Consider the following 23,505-nt stretch of genomic DNA (forward strand, 5'->3'; position numbering starts at 1 on the left):
GCTCTGTCCCAAAGTTCTGTGTCGGTATCACGCACACCAAAGTCCACTTCACGATCGGCATCTGTAGCCAGTGCCTGATGAACAAATCCAGCTTTTCTGAAGCAGTTTCGCAAAGTTTCTCGCTTCACCTGCATCCATGACGCCTTAATCATCGGCCAAACGGGTGCACGTGCAGCGCGCGCTGATGGTGACAGCGCATTGGCTGCAAAGCGAGGTCACGTGCAAGCGGCGCCTGACAAATCCGCGGGCATCTGACGTCGCGCGCTCACCTTCTCCAGTGGTCGAGGGAGCTCTTTCGGTCGCAGTAACCGAAGGCTCCCCGGCAATTCGTTCATAATAGGCGGGGGCAATTTCCATAGACTCAATACAAATTTTCATGGTCGTTCGTGAGGCATTCGTTATAACCGAAGATTCATTATAAGTGGGGCTGTTATAACCGAGATTTACTGTATTCGCACCCCTCTAATAGAAACATATGAGCATTTGACGGGACCTTAAAATTTCATTGTATTAAGAAAAAAAAAAACGTATTATCGGAAGTCGTATTAACGGAAGTCTACGTATTGATATTTGATTCGTATTCAAAAATTTTGATGTTCGCACACTTCTACTTTTTTTCCCAAAAATTGTGTGCCCTGAATTCTGGAGTCGTCTTAGATTCAAGAAAATACAGTACTTGGGGAGATTTTTCAAGGGTTGTCAAAAACCCACGTGGACTTCTTTGGATTATGTCTCCAGGCTTAGATCTGGTTCTATACACACTACTGCTGCAGAGAACATGATAAGCAAAATAACTGGGACAGCAATTTGTATTGTATGCAACATCGTGTGACGATAGCCCTCGTGGATTTGCCATGATGCGTAGAAGTTACGCTTTCAGAGCATATTCCCTCACCTTAACTTAATAAGCGTACTTCGTAGCAATGTCAATAAGGTCACACTGGATGGACAAAGCGTACGTGGTGAACGCAGGTAGGCACACATGCAGAGAAGTGCAATGTGGGCTTTCGTACGAAGAGTTGCCAGACGACATGTAGAAGAAATGCTATTGGGTAGTGATAGATGAGCTCAAAGTTCTCCGTGTGGCCAGAGGAGAAGCAATGCCAGTCTACATTTGGTCTGATAGGTGAAAACTTTGATAAGGAATGAGAAGCTTAAGAAGCATATGGGGAGGGGGGATACTTGAAGCTGTGGCGTTATTCTTTAAATGTTGTGTATAGATATGTGTCAACTTGTTGTAAATGACACTAATCATGAAGAAATACTCCCAGAATTCATGGGTTTCCAAGGGCGGCTTTCAGATTCAGGGGATTTCAGGGGTTTCAAAGCCCTGTGCAAACCCTGGGGCATAAATATCACAATGAGGACTAGCTGAAATGATGTGATAATTACACTAACAATGGGTGCCAGACATTGGGTGACAGTGGTGACAGACAATTTGACATGCTGTAGAAAATGAAAAACTGGAAAAACATGCCTCGATGATGATGGTGGTGCCCTGTGGCCTTCGTAATTGTATTTATCAAGTATCATGCTCCATAGCTTGCTGCCATTGTACACTGGACTCCACTACACGGGAATCCACGGTACGCTTCATGCATTGTCAGCACAGTCACGGCTTTAGTGTAGTGTAGTTTAGTGTCTGTGCCATGGCTGTAGTGTATAGTTTAGTGTACTTAGTGTATCGTAATGTAGTGTGTACTCTGAGCACTCATGTGAGGCCTATAGTTCGGTGAAATTCTCGTTATCGAAATTTGTTGGCGATGAGCTGAACACAGATGTTCGCCGTGCCACTGCATGCACTGCCAAAACTTAAGTCTCAAAAGCAATTTTTTAGTTCCGATTTGTGGTAGAGTCGCGTGCGATGACGGCAACAATTCAGGAGTGGGACGTGATGACATTGCGACATAGTTTCTCCAACCCCGGTGCTGTGTGTACGTTAAAAGTGCCAACTAGGACGATACTCCAGGTGAAAAATGTCTGCAATCCCAAGTGGTTTATGAAAGGATTTCCACTTGAAACCACTTACGTACAAAGTGGTTCAAAGTGGTCCCAAGTGGAAATCTTTTCATAAACCACTAGGGATTGCAGACATTCTTCACCTGGGATAGTTAAACCTAGATTTAACGAAGTCTCCATGCAACGAATTTCTCCATGTAGCGAAGCTTCCTGAAGCCAGTGTTTAGCTTCCATACAATGCTGCAGGGGGAAACCCAGTTTTTACCTGGCAAATTGCCCTCACTGAGACATCTATAGGAATGCACACCAGCTTGTTTGGGAGCAAACACAATTACATCACTGTTTGTACCAAAGCAGCACAGTTCGTTTGAGTAATAGAGCATGATTTATCTCCTAATTTAGCACACTTTAAGTATTTCCACCCAATTTCACACGAATTTAGAGCACATGTCGATTTCCCCGATTTTTACACCCTTGAATTGGGAAAAAAACATTTCCCAAAAACAGGCTCCACTGATAATATTGATAAGCATAACTTTGTCAGTCAATGCTTCATAGCGTGCATACTAAATGTTGTAGATGTGCTTGAGAATATTACTACCTAATTTTTCCTTTCTTCAGCTTTGTCAGATAAGTTACAGGGTTGACTGCTTACCTCAATAATGGAAAGGCAGAGCTGGGCAGAAGGCTCCGCATACTGAATGCCTTCTGTGGCTCTGGTGCAGATGGCACGTACGAGTTCCATCAGCTGCTGTGAGCTCATCGTGTTAGGATCTGAAGTTAAAACAAAGTCACAATGAAAGCCCATGGTAGCTTCTTGAATTGTGAAACCTACCATTGAGGGCCTTTTTGAGCAGCTCCTGGCACCCAGGGGCAAAGGCAACCCCACGTTCCAAAGGAGCCACCTCATCATGGCTGAAACTCTTGGAGCGGCGCAGGGCACTTCTGGGTTCCTTGATCCCAACAGCTGGAGGAACCTGTGCGTACAAGCAGCTTTTAAGGGACTGTACTTAGATGTGGTAATAATTACTCTTCGGTTGACCTGTCGCTGCAGCTCCAAATGGAAATAGCTATAGGTTTGGGAATAGGGCAACTGATTAAGGTTCAGGCATGGAAGTCATTTAATGTGGTTTCAGCCTAGCTTTAAAGAGCCTAATAGGCAAGAGCTACCCGGAGGCGAGCTTTTGCCCATGACAGGATAGACGTGAAGCTCTAGTACCAGAAATGGTGTAAATGAAAAAGTAAAAAAAGAAAAGGAAAACTAGAGCTCATCTGCACCTCTGAGCTCAAAAATTACCTTTACTCTCGCATTATTGTCCAACCTAGCAACTGCGACATGCGGTCTAGCACTCCATCTGGCTCCTCCAGGAACTGGTATGCAAGGGTCTCGATTTGACAAATTTAAAGATGATACTATGAATGTTATCTCTGATGCAGAGAGATTTGTATCAATAAGGCCCGGTTTCACCAACGCTGGCTAACTTTGAACAGAGATCAAGCGTTGCTCAATTCTTATTTGCAGAGGCTAGTTTGTGATGTGATGAAAGTTTCAGTAATAATAGCTCCCTTTTATAAAGCAAAGTTCAATTGTTAATCGGCATTGGTGAAAACGGGCCTAAGATTACACAACTCCTTGTGTGAAAATGTTGCACAAGAGCATACACTACCAGCCTCATGGAATCAGCTGGTAGCATGTCCATCTACTAATTCCTCAGTTCGAACCAGGCCGAGTACTCTAAGCACTTGGTGGTATGGTACAAGTTGCTGAGGCTCATGGATTTCTGCGAGAAATGATAACTATGGTGTACCAAGTGCTTATATTTCAGCACACATTAAAAGTCCTTTGGTAGGCAAAAATAATCCACATGCCGACCACTGTACCGCCACTCGTGGTCATAGTTGTCTCCCAGCATTAAGCCACAAATAATCATTAGCAGAACATACACCACTGCATCTAGACAAATGGTCTCCAGAACAGAGAGCACTGGCAATAGACAAACAAACAAGCATGTCAACAGATAAGATAGAACGGGTGCTAAATCACCCATACAACAGATCAACTGGAACTTAAGGATAGTGCTACGCCACCAAGTTGGAAAGATTCAACCACTGGCAACACATTGCGGGACATTTTCTCTCTTTATAATGAGAAGAATTCAGCGTATGTTTTCTGGTGATCCATTTTCTTACTGCGCTTTTTAGTTCATGTTCTGCTGCCTTATTTGTTGACCAACTAAAGTTGGGAAATCTGAATTGAGAAAGAGACAATTGAGATTGTTTTAAATCGCATCAAGCGCCGTGCAGGGCAACATGTTGAAGGCGTGCGAGTGTCAGAAGCATGTTTACTACTATAGGCCATTTGCAAAAGTTCCAGGGAGCAGCGTGCACCTTGGCAGGGATTGCCGGGAAATGCTGCGCAAAAGGACAGTGATTTGCTATCGTCTCCGATCATCGTCGTACTGGTGTATGCACCGTCGCTGTCGTTTGGCACAGCATTTCCCGGCAGCCCTTCCAAGGCACGCGCTGCTCCCTGAAACTTTTGCAAATGGCCTATTGCATACAGTGTTAACTTTAGTTAGTACTAGAGACTGGATTTTTAGGTACTAGAAAGGCAAGAAGTAGTCAGGTATTTAATTTAAAAAAAAAAAATGTCTAAAATAGGCAGTAAAAAGAGAACATAGGCACATTCTCCTGAGGATGCATATTGGCTTTCTTGTAAACCTCTTCACGATATGCAATGCTGGTGCTTGCGCTCATTTAAATATCGTACTATACAAGCATCAACTCCTCGAACAAGAATACTTTTACAAGTCAAGCCACGTCATGTGTGAAGCCATACGTGAGACCATTGTTCCATGCATAGCTTGGGACAGCCTCATTCGTTAGCGCTGTAAAACCCCGGTTCTCGACGATTCCTCTGACGAGGCTGTCCTCATGTTGCCCGATCGCTTCTACAACGTTCGTGTTCAACGCTGCTCTAGTTTAATCTAAAGCCATATATGTCTTGCTATCATCTGTAGCAACAGTGCAGTTTCAAATGATTCTTCAGCATTATCACCATCCAAGTCGGCATTTTTAACATGCAGTCGCAAAATTCCGAAGTCGGAGAAACTGTCGAAATATCATCACATCCCCTCCTCGATTACCAGTGTCACCACACACATCCATGATTTGGTCATATATAGCTAATGACTGGTTCAGGCTTTACAGGATAGCAACGCAAAAGGTCACTACAGATCGAAACTAAAAAAAAAACTTGTGTGTAAAAGATGTGGGTTTTGGCTGCGGATTGGTGGCTAGGTCAACAGCATTGTACAGTTCAACACCAAAAAAATGTTCTATATTTAACCAGGATTTAACCGTACTGTGTGCCTCACATGAGTGTTCAGAGTTAATTGGCAATCAACTTAAGCCGCGATTGTGCTGACAATGCACGAAGCCTATCACAGTTCTGCGTTTCGCTGGGACAGGCTGTACACAACTGTGTACTACTTTTGGTTTCAATTAGCAAACGTGTAGCGGTGCATTCGCAGATGAGCGTAATAACTTCGAAAGCTCTGCGTGTCACTTTATAGCTATTATACTGTTCATGACTGTCGCTGTTACTGCAACGTACAAATTCAATTGTGCAACCCACAATGGCTTGGTAGTGAGCTGGTGTGATATTCGAAAAAGTTTTAATATCAATTTCAGATACGAACATGAACTGAATATCAGAAATACAGTCAAAGTCCTCTAGAACGAATGCCTTTTTAACGAAAAAAACTGCTACAACAAATTTTTTTGATGGTCCTGTCAAACACCCATAGGACCAACGTAATTTTCGGACATTTACGACGGATTTCGTTACAACAAACATACCGGAAGAGCGAAGTGATTTTCCGGTCTTTTCTACCAAATAATAACCTCTTACAACAAAATTGTGCAGCTGAACGCCGTTCTGCTGCACCCAACTGCGCACCCCATCCTTCTAGGAGGCCGGATTTCCCTCCTTTCTCGAGGTTAACGTAGACGGGATAACGCATCCGAAGTAGGCAATGTGGGTCACCACTTCCCAGGGCATATCACCACAAAGAGCAGCTGGTAAAAACCCACTTGTGACCAATACTGTCAGACTCTCACGTGACGTCATGTGCGATACGTACATAAGACGTGGAGCAACGTGCTTATGTACTTGCAAGCCTTACACGGTAAAATGTCAGGCCCATCGACGACACGCGGCGAGGACTGTGATCAACACATCAATGCTGTAGTATATCTCGGAGATAGAAAGACTCCCATTCCCTGGACGCCTTTTTATGTATTTCCTACGACACTGAAACATATCGAAACTGAAACTGCACAATGCGGCACTGGCAACACCACTTGCTGTGGACATAAACCACAATAGCAAACAAACGTATCTGACAAAACGGCAAAAGGATGGGTGCATTCGTCTGTGCTGCTCGTGTGCTAACTAACTTAGATCTAAGAAGGTACCCAGAAAATGTCCAAAAATTGTGATTTGAATGTGCTAATACATGAACATCTATCACATCTATTTCGACTTAGTCTTGGTTTACCTGACACTCTGCAGATGTAGGATGTATGCTCTTCAATCACATTTTCATGCATGACGCAATACAAAGCCCAGCAGACTTTTCGGACATGCTCGATTATTCGGCCGCGTTCGCGAAACGCCCACGGGCCACATAGAGTTAATGTATAATAACATCCAAAATTTCGGACGCTGTACAGCCCCATCGCTCGATATTTCAGGTTTACTATGTTTCATGTTTACCCAGCCAGCGTCACGAACGGCCGCTAGCTCACCACGTGTGTATGATGCAATGCAAAGGTCAAGGAACAATGCATTAGTCATTTCTTTTTGTAACCCACTTTAAATATAGATCTAGTAAGGCGGGAAACAGGTCAGAAGGGAACCAGGTCCCCCTTCCCACATCGGGTAACGTGCAACTGCTGCACCATAGCGTCGTCAGTAGAATCTCGATCACATGTACCTCTCGGGACACTGAAAAATATTCGTATCATCCAAAATTCATATGAAACGAATTACACAAAATATAAAAATTGAGGCAAGAAAATAGGCAATGGATATTCATTTTCTATTACTCCGAGTGAAGGAGGCCTGTCATAGTGTTTTTGCATCTTAATTTTAGCCGAGGCTGCCGAAATTCACGAAGGCCCAGCACAAGCTGTCCAGCGGCGAGTTGCGCGACAGGGCTTGAAGCGTGCTTCACCTAAAGCACACAGGCGTTAGGTGAAGCGGACTTGTGGAATGGTGACATCTAATGTTGCCAGAAGTAGGTTTCCTCCATGTCTTCAGGGTACCGAGGACTTGCCGCCTCGCAGCGCGGCTGTTAAACTCTGAACTAGAGCCCTGCACCATCCGCGGATGGAAGCGGATATCCGCGGATATCCGCAAGATACTTGCGGATTCGGATGAAAATTTAGCACTTTGTGCGGTGTGCGGATCGGATGCGGATGGCGCAAGGTCGGATGCGGATCCGATGCGGATCCGAAGGCAGCGGATCGGTAGCGGATCGGATGCGGATATACCGCGTGCTGTCATTTTTCCACCAGCAATTTATTTGTATTGCGCGCCGACAGCCGACAGCGAGCGCATGCTCGGGTTCACCTTTGTCCATGCACGGCGCCTAGACAGGAGAGGAGGCATTCTGGCGTCTCGAACCGCGCGAGCACCGACGAGGTAGCGTTCCACGCGTTCCAGAAGTCTCTCCATATCGCGTTTGTTGAAAGGTTTACCTTTGCTTGTCGTCATGACTGAGTCCTTCCGTGACAACATGGAGGCATCCGAAATTATACCAACATGCTTCCGGCGGTCTTTACGCGTCTTTCGAAACGTGCGGATTTTGTGGATCGGATGCGGATGGTTGCGTTTTGCTCAGCGGATCGGATGCGGATGTAAACTGTTGTGTATGGTGCGGATGCGGATCGGATGCGGTAATGTGTGCGCGGATGCGGGTCGGATGCGGATGCCAAAAATCTCATCCGCGCAGGGCTCTACTCTGAACTAATGAACTGTGCTGCTTTCGTCTATATATAGTGTGGGGACCACAACCTGCATTATGTGCCCCGAGAGGGCGTTGCCTCCTGTCGTATGCTAATCGCATTGTCACATGTCTTGCTGGGGCGAGGGGAAAGAGTGAGAAAAGAGAGCGGAGCGTCGGCGCTCGTAGAGAGGGCGAGAGGTGAGCGGCCTTGCAGTCGCCTGGGGCATTATTCTGCAAGAGCCTACGAACGTACGGAATAAACTTTTTGTTCGTTGATGCACTAACTCATGTGGGACATTTCCTCCATGTGCCGGACAGGGTGTGTGTCCACGGGACTGGAGCGGAGAGCAGTTGGTCGCGGTTTCAAAGTAGAATAAACATTCCTTGCTTGTCGCAGTAACCTTCTTCCATTCTATTTCCCCGGGTTGGCCAGGCAGGCGAACATGGTTCCGAGACATGGGAATAGGTTCCCACAACAGAGACAAAATAACACTTCAGGAAATAGGGGCCGATGTCACGAGGGACAGATGGAAGACTGCCCATCAAGATCAACAACGTTATCCAGCCTACTAGTGCTCAATAAAGTTGACTTTTGAAGCGAAATTCGTTTTTCCGGACTGCTCGATTATTCAGACTTTTGCGCAATCCCTGCCGAGTCCGAAAAATCGGACGGCGACTGTAGCTACTTGATGGACAGACTTCTGCTGTCACACGTGAAGAATTTATACCAGAGAAACCTACGAAAAACCTTTTTGCGCTGCGTTTCAGCGGAAGTCTGTCTGTCTGTCTGTATCACGTCATGCACGAAAATGTAACTGACCTTTTAGAGCAACACTACGTATCGCACTCAAATGCAAAGAAGTGGTTTGTCAACAGTATACTGGTTTTACAGTACACTACTGCAGTACTACATAAAACTATGATTGGGTACTGCAGCAATATGATGCACATCCTCTTCAACGAATTTACCTTTACAGCAAAGCCAATTTTTTTTAATGTCTTCTGAGTTTCGTTATAAAGGAGTTTCGATTCGATTCGTATCCCAAATTTTGAATATTGGTACAACTCTCGTATTAAGACAACGGTTTCCAAATTTTCACCCACATTTCAAAAACAGGACTTCTGTGCATACATGGCTGAGATGAAAAAGTCCCTGAGCCCCCATGTACAAGTCTCCAAAATTACGTTAAAAATACTCTCTTAGGTTGTTCACAAGTTCCAGATGACCAAAGGGACTCGCCTGAAAGTGCACAGTCCGTGGTGCCTCTTCCTCCTCCTGGCAGTAGGGAGGAATTCCATTGCAAGCCTCAGAATTGACCCTCACTCCTGCAGATGCACATGTGTCCAATGACCTCCCGTCCGAAACCGTTGTCCGACTCCTACCCGGGGGCCGATAGATCTCAATAGTGGGCTTGGTAGACTTATTGGGCATCCCCACACGGCGTGCCAGCTTGGCCGTTTCACTGCGCCTAAGGGCATCTTCTTTCATCTGCAAAAAGATTGTTTTTAATGACTTTCCATACAAGATGCTTAAAGGGTTTGCGATATTTGGTCTCAAGTTATCCCGGATAAGCGTAAAATGCAATTACAGTGGACCCTCGTTAATTCAAGCCCAGCCCCAGTGGATAGCACACTGGATACAGCTACTCTGTTCATGTCCATACGATCTGACATGCTATCTGGGTGGCCCTCAGTAGCTGTAACGGCCTTCAGCAAGCACGTTTTGCACTGCAGCGTAATTTTGTTCCGCAATCTATTTCTGTTTTCTGACATTATCTTCATGACAGCAAGTGTGCAGTTGAATGGGCTGTGGATTCTCAGAGCTTGAAATTAGTTGAACAAGTGCATATTGTCCACAATGCTTCGCCCTTCAACAACACAGGGTCCGTTTCCGGACGTTCCTGCAGACACGTCTTGCGTACTGTCGCTTCCGCTAGCTCTCGATGAAAGATTGCTTGATTCGTGAGTGTCTAGTACCACTTAAGGATTATCCAGATGCCTTCTCTTGTAAAATTTCAGCGCTTCTCTTCCGTTTTCCGCAGACAGGTTTCCTGCTATGTGAAAATCCGTGACTGGCAGGCACAGCACAACCACAGAACAAAGGATTCCGAGATAACGAGCGACAGCTGCGCCTCCACACTCCATTTATTATCACATGCCAAAAGATTGATTGTGACAATTCATCCGGTTTTTCCCACCTGTGCAGATTTCTGTGGCATGCAGATGGATGGCACCACCACGCACAGCCAAAATCCCAGCAGGTCAGCATTCGCTAACCACTGCTCACAAGAATCCGTGTAGCAACTCTATGCTTCGACATAAACAAATTCTTTTGGGACATATTGATTTTAGACATATTTTTCTAGTACTTAATGGGATTAAAATTCTCACCTTAGTTCTATTTATTTTGTGACCAGCCAATAAATTTGAAGGAAGCGTGAAACGCAATTTCTGACGTCTGCGAAAAAATTTCCATGAAAGATGAATTTCTGGCACCATTAAGTACTAGAACCCATTGAGATCCTCAATTCAAGACCTATTTTATGCAAACTGAGCAATTCCTTGTGGAGTTATGCGGTTTGAAAAATGCGTGAGGAATGTCATTGGGCCAGGAGGGTGTTGCACCCCCTTAAGTAACTGAACATACGCATTATCCGGATTCGAATTAACGAGAGTCTACCTATATATGTATCGTTATGAAACTGCATTCCAAGTGGTGGAGGTGCTAGAGCTCACCGTTGTTGGTCTCAAAGAGGTGGGCAACGTCGCGACTAATGCTCCGGGGCAATGTGCATTCAATGTTTTACAGCAAACGTTATAATGGATGTGTGGAAAACCAGCACTGAAACTCATGCAGCTCCCACGCCAAGGCAGGTGTCTCGGCCAGTGAGGAAGTGCGAGAGAGGTCACGTGCTTACGATTACCAACGGGAACGGCCGGAGCTCTGATGTCAGAGCTGGACGAGATATGTGTGTTCAGAGGTTTATATCTTGCCAAATACGACACGTATAGAAGTTATTTTTTTTCCTCAATGCTCCAGCGTGCAATACAATGTGTGCACGATGTCTATCAACTACGTCTATCAAAGTGCCACAACCCCTTTAACAAGCAGTTGTAGCATCGTCTTCGTCCCTCGTCTTTGGCTGTGTTCTTTTGTATCTAATATGAATCAACTACCCCACATGAACACGTTAGTGCTCTTTAATACATCTTGAAGCTTTGCTATTCCTGTAGTTGCTACCACCAATAAATATGTAGGGTTCTTCCTTTTCGGGTTAAACCCGATTTTTCACGATAGTTCCCCCCTCGAACAAGTTTTCAAGGATTCGGGTAAAACCCGATATCTACCCGAAATCCTTGTGGTCCTTCAACTTGTCGTCGGAAAAGTGAATCATAATATAGGCAAGAAGAGCTATTCGTGACAACCTATTTGTCCTCCTTTTATAATCCCCTCCTACAGGAGTCAAAGACAAGCTTTTTTGGAGCTCGGGCAAGTGTTTGAATACCACGGTCGTTCATTGCCCCAGTTCCCAAGCGGAAATAGAAATATTCTTGTTTCTCGTCCCAGTGGCAGTGGCGGTGGCTTGTTTAATAAGCCTTTCGTTTCACCCGAAAATTCCCCGATGACACATCAAAAGAGATCGTAGCGCCCGATTTCTCCCCGAATTCTCGTGTGTAAGTAGCACCCGATTTTTTCCTCCTGAATTTGAAAAATCCCAACGAAACCCAAAAACGAAGAACCCTATAAATATGACATGGAAAGAACACTATTCAGATGACTGTATTCCGAGTTGACGACAGGCACCACTCCAACCCACTTACAAAGTTTAGAAACCTATCAGAATGGTGACCATGATGGAAAGGAATTGTTCTGAGGCTGGAACACACAGACAGACAAACACAACACAGGCCTCAAGTTGCCTGGGAACATGAACAGTTGAAATATGGCAGTCATTAAAAAAGCCAGACAGCAGCAGGATTTGAACCACGCACCTCTCGATCACCAGTCCCTTGACCAATTCGATCACGCTGGCATCTGCCTTCCGACGACTTGCCTAGGATCCTCAATTGACTGACGGGACACACACTCACTCTCCCCACACTCTCTCCTACGTCTTTTCTCATTCAAAACATACATACACAAGAACAAGGCAGCAGTGTTGTGTTTGTCTGTTTTTATGTTCCAGTCAATTACCATCACGTTAACCAGTTGCCACGGCCTCATACTTGTGTCATGTGTATGTATGTGTGGGTGGGTGCGAATGAAGAGAGATGTAGGAGTGAGTGTGATAAGGGTGAATGCGTGTCCCGTAAGTCAATTGAAACTGTTAGGCAAGTCCTCGAAAGGCAGATGGCAGCATGGTCGAATTGGTGAAGGCACTTGACCGGTAATCGAGAGATGTGTGGTTCAAATCCCCCTGCTGTCTTGCTTTTCCGACGGCTTCCATATTTCAACTATTAGAATGGCTTCATATTGGGGATGGGTTCTTTACAGTCTCTTAAAGGAGCATGGAAGGCAATTGGAACATGTATATAGTGGATTCCTCTTGATTCAAACTTCTGAATAATTTGAAATGGTGCTCGGGTCACGTCAAAGATACGTGTATTTCAACGGGGGGAAGCTCCCGGTAACTGGATCATGTAAACATGTGCAACAGTTATTCGAATTGCCGAGCTGTGCCCGATTACAGACTACACACGGGATCGGGAGCACCCGGCGATTATTTCCTACCCTGAGCATAGGTCGGCATTTTTCGAAATATTCATTCAACATCACATCATGTCCGGCCTAGCCCACAGCCCATAACATCACATCACCATCACAGCCCATCACATCATAACCCATCATTCGACATCACCATCACAGCCCATCACATCATAACCCATCACTCAACATCACTATCACAGCTGATCACATCATAACCCATCATTCAACATCAACATCACAGCTCATCATATCATTACCCATCATTCAACATCAACATCACAGCTCATCACATCATTACCCATCATTCAACATCAACATCACAACTCATCACATCATTACCCATCATTCAACATCACAGCCCATCACATCATAGCACATCATTCAACATCACAGCCCATCACATCATTACCCATCATTCGACATCACAGCCCATCACATCATTACTTATCATTTGACATCATAGCCCATCATATCATAGGTCAGAATTCAACTTCGTTGTGTATGATGGACTTTGAATCTGAACTGCAGGGACCGGTTATGAGACTGGGGGCCTTGTATACTGCGCATGCTTGCGCTTCGGCGACGACTTGGCTTCGGGGCTTCGGTGACTGTGCGTCCCGGCTCCTGGGCAGATGTCATCTTTTGGGTGGCGGCCGTTTACAGTGACGTTCGTAAATTAAACAGGTGTTGTGTTTGTGCTGCCGCAATGGTGGGCGGGGCTTGGCGGGGCGCCCGCCCACTTCCCGGAGCGAGCCTTGACGGGGCGGGGTGGCGATGGGTTGTACTGAAAGCGTGAATGCAAATACCAGGTGCGTAGGGTAAGGATTGGCGAGTGGCGTGGCACCTGGTATGCCGCTGTCCTCCTAGTTTGCGGGTTGTTGCGCAACACGCCGATCGACTGCTGATATTGTTACATTAGAAAAGGCATGGCAGGTCTTGGCCTTGGCATCCGGTGGCTTTATGGTATCAAGTTTCTTGGCGCTGCACGGCTGCTCATAAAGCTGGCATATTTCCGTCTTCTGCTACGTATGTGGAAGGTGGCGGTTGTGTGGAGAGAGGCGGGTAGGGTGATGAAACTGCTCGTCGGTGTTCGGTAGTCGGTTACGCTGCATCGGGGAATGACCGCGATCCCATGATGGGAAGGAGGCATGTGCCAATAAAGGGTGCAGGGGAGTATCCTGACTTCGCCCCTGTTTTTCTGCGTGCGTTGAGATTTCCTTTTTTCCCCCAGTCGGGAGGTTTCGAGGTGCTGCTGTTTCAACTGGGACTTTTAAACTGGGCTGTTTGAATTGGGGGTGCATTGCAAATATTTAGCAGTAAGACGGCGGATTTTCAGGCAAATGCATCTTTGTTTTCTCGCTCTCTCTCTCTCGATATAGTGTCGTATCTCTACGATAGAAGCACGTTTGGTCATGGTTCGGAGCCGATTAGTGGATTCTATAGTGCGTATATAAATGAATGTTTCGTACGTTACGGCATATACGGAAACTACTCGCACAGCGCGTGTTTTGGGATATTGCCATCTGCTCCAATTGCCTTTGTGTGTGTGTGCGCGCGCGTGTGTGGATGTGTGTGCGTGCGTGTGTGTATGTCTTGCTGTATTTCTAGATGCACTGGTGTAAGCAGCATGGCGTCTGGGTCTGGTGGGCCGTACTCTGCTTCTTCGCTTTCTGTATACAGTTAGGAAAATTACCTAGTTCACATTTCAATCTGCACTGCCGGCCTCAGTTGCTCTGTTGGTAACGTGTTCGCTTGCTGAGCTCATGATCACGGGTTCAATCCTGGCCGAGAATGGTAGCAATGTGGGAGTGATAAACATTGCTTCAGCACCGGTGTGTTAAAGATTGCTTTGGCACGTCTAAAGTACCCCGGGTGGTCGAAATTATCAGTAGCCCTACCATGCTCTACGTGCAGCATCTCTTCACACAAATGGGCTAACTTACGATGCGCGTAAATTTACTCCCAATTATATTATTATTCAATATGCACTGTGGTACGGTGCAAAAAGCAGACAATGTCTGTGGTGCATGCCTTCTTTGTTGTATACCTTCGTACCAAAAACGACGAAAAACAATACTTACATTAACAATTTTAATGCATATTTTGAGGTGCATAGTTGCATGTATACTTCTGCAGAGTTTTCAGTGCATATTTATGAGCACTGCTTTTTTGATTATCGATGGGTCGCTGTTCATGTATCACTGAATCTCCCAGCTGAATGTATGAACACGGTGGCATCCTTTTGCAACAGGTAATGGAATAGGCCTTGTCTTGTGGACACACGTGCTGAAATAATCTTCTAAATCATTCATTGCTTTCACACGTCAAGCGTCCTGGAACAACTGGTCGCACCAGTGCACATACGTGCCCATTTTTTTACTTTCTACTTTAGACATAAGTCGTAATGATTATTTTCAGATATCATATCCCCCTCCCCCTGAAAAAAAATCTTGGGAACGCCCATGGGCAGCCGTGATTGCTGAAACGACCGACACTCCGCTTCCCATCCACGCAGCACTGCACTGGGTTCTGCATTCAACCGCTCACAGTCGGCTTCAACCGGCGCGAACCCTCTTTGGCGGCATGTTTCGTGCATCCGCCAGTTCGGCGGTACGCGGGCCTGCTTTCCCTCTGAGCTCTGCTACCAAAGGGCTTTCGCGGCTAGAAGCACGGTTGGTTTGGTTTGATATCGTCTATACAACGTGGGCCGAACAACGTGAATATCATGTGAGTCACGCTCTATGCTAAACCTGGAAGAAACGCGCGCACCCATGCGCAGTTCCTTTGGGATCGTCGTAGTGATCTGTAATCCTATTCCAGAACGGAGTGTATCAAAAACTCGACGGCGCTCGAAAGGTCAGGCCGGACAACGGTTTCCGCAGTTCGAAGTGTCTATATACCGATTCCTAGCCACGAAGTGCATAAATGTCCAGGCGTGAGAGCACACTGTACGTGAGGCCGAATCGTTCTACAGTATTTTCTTTTATGTGAGTCGTCTTTCTTGCAGTGACTTCTTTGACGTGTCGAATTCAGTCACCAGCCATACCTGCGGACCATCACAGTCGTCACTTTGTTTTCTATTCTGTACTAATCCTGTTAGACTGTTCCTGACAGAAAACTATTTTGACCGTCGTACTCAGAAACAAAAGACAAGTTCGGATAACGAAACCGCAAAAACAAAATTGTGTGCAATGAAACATTGGGGCTGCGTCCCGAAGCTGTTTAGCATAATATACTGGGTTATCGGCTGTACGTGTGCAGAGTACGCGCCAAAATTGTGCAACCCAGTTTCATGCCACATTCCCCTGGACAATTTTTCATTGATGCTTGCATTCTGCCTTTCGGAAAAATTGCGAAAAAGATCATAAGGCGGAAGCGTGGTATGCTCTGGTTGCCCAAAACGATGTCGGACAATTGATGCTGTCTTTTTGTTCACATGACAGTGATTTTCCCCGAGTTCATACTGCACAATACCCGTCCCATTTCTCCATGTACCCGCTCATTCGCCCAGACACCAGGAATGTTTCATTGCCAGCAGTAATAAAGAGAAAATTAAGGAGTGCCAAGAGACTGGTTTTCATAACCGATTTATAAGCCCGAACGCGCCGCTTCTTTATGCTCTGGAACCAACCTCCACAACGCACCTGCTCTGAAGCGATGCAAATCAAACAACGCGAGAACGCCAAGGTCAACCCTCATTTTCTGTCCCTTACGGATGACATCCAAGTGCAGCACCACAAAGTCCCCAACTCTAAATACAACGCTGAACGGCAAGCCCTTCCCCTCCCACATATGACACATCAGATATAACAGCCCGCCGCTCTTAATCCTGGAGCCATCCCCACAACACCACGCCTGCTCTGAGGCGACGCAAAACTAAGAGCGCGAGCGCGCCAAGGTCAGCCCACCTCCCCTGCTCTTTGTTATTCATCCAAGTGCAGCTCCGCCCAAACGACCGAGACCCCGAAACAAAGGCTGAACATAACGGTGAACTGCAAACTTCCCCTCCCTCCCACCCCCAGCAGCAAGGTCACACATACAACTGAAACCTTCCCGCCACTTCCGTTGAGCTCAGATTATCATAGGGCACGAGAACAGGTACGCTGAAAATGGGGTATCATATTCATGTCTAGTCATGCATACTTGCAATGCTTGCTTCGATGGGCAGTTGTATGCACCCATCCAACCGCCCACGACTAATGTCAACCCTACACCCTAAACCGCAGATTTCAACTTGAAAAAACCCCCTCGCAGGGTCTTCAATATCTCACCTTCGCACATAAGTCAACATCAAACTCAGCATCAAATCATATCCCGTCACTCAACATTACTGTCACCATCACATCATTGCTCATAATTCAACATAAAATTCAAATTCACATCACATGATTACCCATCATTCAACATCAAACTCAACATCACATCACATCATTGCCCATCATTCAACATCAAACTCAACATCACATCACATCATTGAATCATTCAACATCAAACTCAACATCACATCATATCATTGCCCATCATTCAACATCAAACTCAACATCACATAATATCATTGCCCATCATTCAACTTCACTCAACATCACATAACATCATTGCCCATCACTCAACATCACATCATTCTGAGTGATGTGATGGTGAATGATGTCGGTGATGGACATCATGAGTGAATTCGCCGACCTATGACCCTGAGATGTTTTAATGCTCGCTTGCACATAAACATTTTGGAATATGAATGAGCCTCTTACATTACCGGCATTGCGTGTCCGGGAACGTGTGGCAGGGCCTAGTAAGCCATTCCGTGTCCCCGATGTATCTAGTATGCACTGCCAGCACAGTAAGCCCAGATTCAAAGTGACTCCCTTTAGGTCGAACTCTGCTTATTTCTTCAGTCCCCTTTGAATTCGAATTAACGGGACTCCACTGTATTCCGGTACCACGTGACGTGAACGTACTACCTTCACGAACCGAAAATATTTCTTTCGGGAAGCACACATTTCCTAAGAAAATTAGTTTACAAGAGTGCGCGCAGCAGCAGCCATCCCTCCCACCACTTTCAGGCACGTTGCGACATCAGTTCAGTGGAGCACTTCTACTGGCATGGAAGGAAGCAAGGCAACGGGCTGGCTGCTCTGCTTCAGATGCTGGATGAACAGCTCTAAATATGGCCAAAAGAAATAAGGAAAACGATGGCACATGCTTCACTATGGGGCGAGCGACACGATGTTGCAGACCGGTGGGAAGTTGCTTTCTTAACTTGTGAGATTGAAAGCTCTCCTGCACTCCAGGATCACACTCTGCACTCGCACCTTTTGTGTGAATATCCTAGAGCTTGTAATCCTAATTTCTACTGCTTTTGCTTTTTTTTGTTTTGTTTTTTTCCCCACCGAGACCTTCCATGCTCCTTTAGACATGCCCTACTTGTGCAACCATTACTGCTTAATGCGCAGTAGTGTTTCATTTGGATAATTTTGCTCTTGTAGTATTTTAGGAATCAAGCCCTCTTGAAAATGGATGAATGAATGAGAATGGATTGTCATTGGGCATTTCATTGTCCCTACGAATTTCTTTGTTGAAAACAAAACACCACAAAAGGACACAGTAGGATCAGCAGCTAGAATGAGTCCCCCCCAAGTGGGTCACATAGTAGTCGTGGCTTGCTGTTCATACCTGGTAATGTCTGTTCATCTGGTTTTCTTCGATCCTGCGCACAAAGCCATGCTCCATGTTGAGCCCGGGCGAGGGGGGAGGCACGTCGTTGCTCAGCATTCCCACCAGTTCGTTGAGTCTGAAGCAGTAACAGCCGTCACTCTCATGATGCGACTTTTTCGTCACCAATATACAAGAATGCATTGTTTCAGCCTTTGGTGTTCATGTGTCGGCTCCAAGGTTGTTAGAGTTACTCTTACAAAGTATCTCAGTCACAGCTTCAGATAAATGGGTTCAAGGTTACTTAAGTTCTAGTTGGAGATACTATTTGGAGAAAATACTGATACAGTTACAGGTACCTCCGAAAATTTACTAGATGCTTTCGCAGATACTTTCCTCAATCAACTTCAAAAGTTTTACCAAAATCTTAAAGCACACTTTCTTGGCTCATCCAATGTATTGAATAGTGCATTTCTTAGTTGTACTGCAATTTAGGTTTGCAATCTAGGTGAAATAAACGAAGGAGGCAAAATAAACGATATTTACGATCTCAAATTGTAGTTACTGGTCATACTTGCTCAGCCAAACGAGAATAAACACTGGATTTCCCCGAGGCTGTTCGGGGCCTATCCTGTTATCACTACACATAAATGCCCTTCCAAATGGACTTGCTCACACTAACTGCGTATCATATGCAGATGACACGTCAATTTTTAACCGGTCCATCTGTAGAATGCTTCCCATCGAGCAAATCCAAACTTGCGGTACATAAGTAAATGGTTTAAATTAAATCAACTTACATTCAACATTGATAAGACAACTGGTGTGGTATTCAGAGGTAGGTGGTCCAAATTTCAAAGTTATGACCTGTCAATTCAAATTGATGGCAAGCCTATACAATAAACTGATAAAATAACGTGTCTGGGAGTAGTACAGGGTTCACCAAGATAAACTTCGGGGTTTGTAACAAAGATAAAACAAATAAGAACAGCGTCGGGAAGCTAAAGTAGATGTTAGAGGACATATTATACCCCGAAATTTTATGTCAGTAATTCCGCTTGGTGTGTTTCTCTACGGTAAAATAGTGAAAATTAAAAAAACGCCGCTGCCGAATCGGCTATACCTGTGTTTCAGCATCTTCCCGTAAGATGGCGAAACGGTCGAAGTCCATTCTCATCTGGTGTATTGCATCAAATCATGGAAAAATACCTAGTCTTCTTAACTTGAACCAATTCGTGTTTTACAAAAAGGTAAGCACCATATCCAATGAATTAAAAATTCTTCCTTTCGATTATGCGGTATATCAACGCATGGCTATCCTTATCCCAGTAAACCACTAATATCCCTAGGATATCCCTACAAGATCGTGAACGTCCTGAATATCTGGACATCTATGCGATATCTGTGGGATATCCCAAAAAAGCATTCGAGTTTGTTTTACTTAGTAAATAACTGATGTCCCAGGGACGTCTGTAGGATATTGCACTTTGGATGTTTGAAAAGCCTGCATCCTCGAGGTATGCGTGCAAGATCTAGTATATACCAGATTTTGGGCACTGATTGAACCATTGAACATCAGTGGGATGTCGCCAGGACGTCGCCTGGAGATATACGGATAAATATGTGATGTTTCACATATTATTTGGTCAGCAACTTTTTTCTTGCGCTGAGACCAAGCAAAAACTTCTGTGAACCTTAACTAGATATGGGGGAACAAGTAAAACCGTTATATGTATATCTCTATCGTTCGCGTGCTGCTGGCCATGCAACGTATTTATCTGTGCGTGACACTCGCCGAGCAACATAATTCGATCACTTTTACAGCTCCACTCCGCAGGTAAGCACATTATAGACAATAGCTTGAATTAAAAACACAATACTCGATAGGAAGGCATGTCAGAAACGTTATTGGTTATACCTTGAATCTGCACATACACGAATTAATTGCAAAGACGCACCCCCTCACCGTTAGGAATGTGTTACGCAGCAATACTCTTATAATGAACGTGCCCCTGCAACTTGTATTTCAGTGTATGCTCCAGCCACTTCGTCAACAGACGCTATGTGGTCTCCCTCCGCGAACGCGGTGGAGTGGAGGGGGCGCACGTTGCTGGGCTGCTCCTATTCTTAGGATGAGAGCACCTTTAAACACGTTTACGTTCATTAATTAACATACTATATGTAGGCTACTTTCCGTTAATAAAACCGGGGCGTCGTCACTTCTGATGCATCAAGTAAAATAAGTGCACATTATATTGAATTTGAACAGTCAGAACAATAACGGTTCATAAACGTCCCACATTTGTCCCAATATCCCGAGGTGACATCGCAGGGATATATCTGCGACGTCCAAACACTGCCCATATCCTGGTCTCCTGTATGTCGCATGGATATCTATGGGATACTCAGACTGCTCCCAGGGATATCCCATTGTCCAAGATGGGATATCCTACAGACGTCGTCAGGACGTCTGTTGTTTGTTGGGATGCATAAAGTCATGACGAACACTTTCTCCTGGTTATTGACCCAGGTCAAATTAAATGAAGGAACACTGGAGACAGGGATACCTGGGCAACTTTAATTTGAGTAATGCGAAAAATATTTACGGTAAACAAACGACTGGATATATTGGGATAAAGATATGGAATTTGCCTCCAAGTGTGAAGGCAGCAAAGGATTATAAATCCTCCATAAACAGGGTTCTTTCTGATTGCCTCAACCAGGCTGGGTGGCAAGACGCTCTATCTCCTATATGACGTTTGTTGGTTTTTAATGACCGCGTTGGTAACTGATTAGTGACTGATTAGTGACTGCCAGATGATAATCTCGTATTATCTGTTACTGTGTGTCTGTTACTGACTAATGATTAAATCTCTGTTATTGTTGCTGTGAGTGGATTTATGTACAGCGTTTTTGTTTGCAAAACTCCACTATCGCTTTGCTATGGGTTATCGTCCATCTTCTATTGTATTGATAAGTAGACAAAGAGACAAATGAAAACATAAAAAACATATTAGTTGTTCGGCTTGGCTTGTTGTTCAATCACTCGCATACGTATAATTAGCGGGAAGGAGCACAGTCATTTCAAGCTTCCTGGCTGTCATGTGCGTTCGAAGATTGGTGCCCACATTTCCTTTTATGTCTAAAAAATCAACTCAATAAAGAAATACAAGTTACTAGAAAAAGTAACAGAGTTCACCTTTACAAGTACGCATGCGTATCTAATATTGTCCTCAAGACACACAAAAAGTATCTAGATACAGGTGCTTTAGTCAGCTGCTTAATAAACCTATTCAGATCAAATTTTATAGATTTACAATGCTAAATATTTTGCGCGTGGCACAACATATTTTTATTCATGTCTGACATCAAACGGTAATGAACGACCGCAGACTGAATACGTTGAATACGGATGTCACATTGTGATGTATTTTAAATTCGGTTGAACCGACACACTCGGCACGTGCTGTTGCTCCCACGTAGCGTTAAGCAATCTCGAAGCAGGCAAGAGCAATTCTTTTTTTTTAAATTCCGCGTTAGCGCTGCGAAGCAACTGTGGCTATGAGCTGCGTACAGATGTGGACAGATGGAGTGAGGACAGCAGGAAGGGGTGGGGGACAGGGGGGGTTAGTATGCGTCCTGGGCCCACTTCAGGGGTAACTGTGCCGACATTCGTCTGGATCGATTATGAGAGGCTGATATATAAACACGTAAATATCGTCTCAACCTTGAAATTCGGCTAGAGTTCGTGACTGCGATCCAGGAAGCTTGCTGTTGAGAAAATGAGACTCAAAACTACACTTCTGATACTCACAGCATCAGTTGGATTAGCACAGTAGAGTAACAGAGCTCGAAAGCATCAAACCAAAGCTTCTCATACTGATTAGAATGATGAGAACGATAAACCACACACCTCCCGGTGTGCCTGTCATCGGTGCCACATTGCTTTGTCATTTATGTATTTCACAGTTTTCCCAATCGCGTGAAAATTTCCAGTTCACATGTGTGCTCTCCAAGAACTACGGGGCTTCACATTGTTTTAGAAATCGGTTTCTGGCTTGGGGCTTATAATACAAGCAACGCTTCGGGAAACTTTGTCATGCGTTCTCTGAGACAACCACAGTGTACCACCTGCCAAATAGTGTGGTATAAAGCCGTACAAGCATTTAGACGTGAATGACATAACAGTATTCTTATTGGTAGACCCCTTGCAGAATGGCAACGCCTGAATGCCGAAATGACATCGTTTGCGAACTTCCGTGTCATTCATAAAATGCTGGTGTTTCTCGAATATCGTGATTATCCTCATTACCCCCAAATTTTGCTACGTGACACCTGAAATCAGGCAAAACCCTACACATCCTGTATCAGGCACTGCCCAAAAGTGTCATGGGGGTCTGGGCGAACCTTCGCGTATGCGAAATCTAGCCAGAAAGGCGTCATGCAAGTGACATGCTTCTATCGAAATGACATGTCTCATATCACACTTTATCTACGGGCTTCAAACAGCAATAGCTAGCAAAACGAATGTGCAAGTTTGTAAGCTTTTTGCATCATCTCAAAGGCTCAGCTGTCAATAACGAGCCTCAGCATTGATGCGACCGTTCATGCGGAATAAGATACACACACTCATTTCAAAAGCTTCCCAAACGAACGCCACTTATCTCAATTTCTCTCTACATGCGATTACTAACGGGATACTTTCACACCGGTGATCGTAGCTTCTACTTCTAGTTCAGTACGCAGAGCTTCGAGCATTTTGTGAAGTGCGCGCCATGGCCGCGCTATGGAAGGTTACCGATTTCTCAAGTCGTTTCACGTAGTAGTCGGCGTTCGTGCGTCGTATCCCATGCACCTTTCCACCCTTGTGGACGTTGACGGCACGACGTATCGTTCTCTGTGGCCGCGTGCTTGCAGCGGAGGCCTACGCCGCAAACGGCAAGACCACCGCCATGTTTTTCGGGCCGGGGCGGCGTGCGGGTCGAAAGTGACTCCTCCGCGCCTCCGCTTCTCCTTCTTTGGGTCGTTCGACGCGATTTTCTTTTTCTTTTTTCTGCCAGTCGTAGGCAGTGACGCGTCGATCAGACGAAAAAATAATAAGAAAGGAGGCTGACGACGAAATTTTTGCGCAGTGGACCGTTTACGCGAGAAATAGGATTCAGCTCGCATTTTATT

The 23,505-nt window shown here is 45.2% G+C and overlaps 1 protein-coding gene and 1 long non-coding RNA gene across 5 annotated transcripts in view; one reads left to right on the forward strand and one right to left on the reverse strand.

The window, feature by feature from the left end:
* LOC135391548 (MIF4G domain-containing protein-like) overlaps positions 1-23,346 on the reverse strand; it is a 50,817-nt gene extending 27,471 nt beyond the window's left edge. Inside the window, exons 1-5 of one of the 4 annotated variants that reach the window (XM_064621849.1) lie at positions 23,129-23,346; positions 18,352-18,469; positions 9,214-9,462; positions 2,795-2,936; positions 2,615-2,733 (exon numbers count right to left, since the gene is read on the reverse strand). In XM_064621849.1, coding sequence (XP_064477919.1) covers positions 2,615-2,733; positions 2,795-2,936; positions 9,214-9,462; positions 18,352-18,450 — 609 coding nt within the window. In that variant the 5' untranslated portion in view covers positions 18,451-18,469; positions 23,129-23,346. Of the gene's footprint in view, positions 1-2,614; positions 2,734-2,794; positions 2,937-9,213; positions 9,463-18,351; positions 18,470-19,006; positions 19,105-19,130; positions 19,648-23,128 lie in introns of those variants that run through there. The other 3 variants (XM_064621850.1, XM_064621847.1, XM_064621848.1) reach the window with 3 other exon arrangements.
* Positions 1-23,505, forward strand: part of LOC135393181 (uncharacterized) — a 294,635-nt gene that overhangs the window by 242,700 nt on the left and 28,430 nt on the right. The window lies entirely within an intron of this gene.

Source organism: Ornithodoros turicata, chromosome 4 (assembly GCF_037126465.1).
Source record: "Ornithodoros turicata isolate Travis chromosome 4, ASM3712646v1, whole genome shotgun sequence".
NCBI lineage: Eukaryota > Metazoa > Arthropoda > Arachnida > Ixodida > Argasidae > Ornithodoros > Ornithodoros turicata.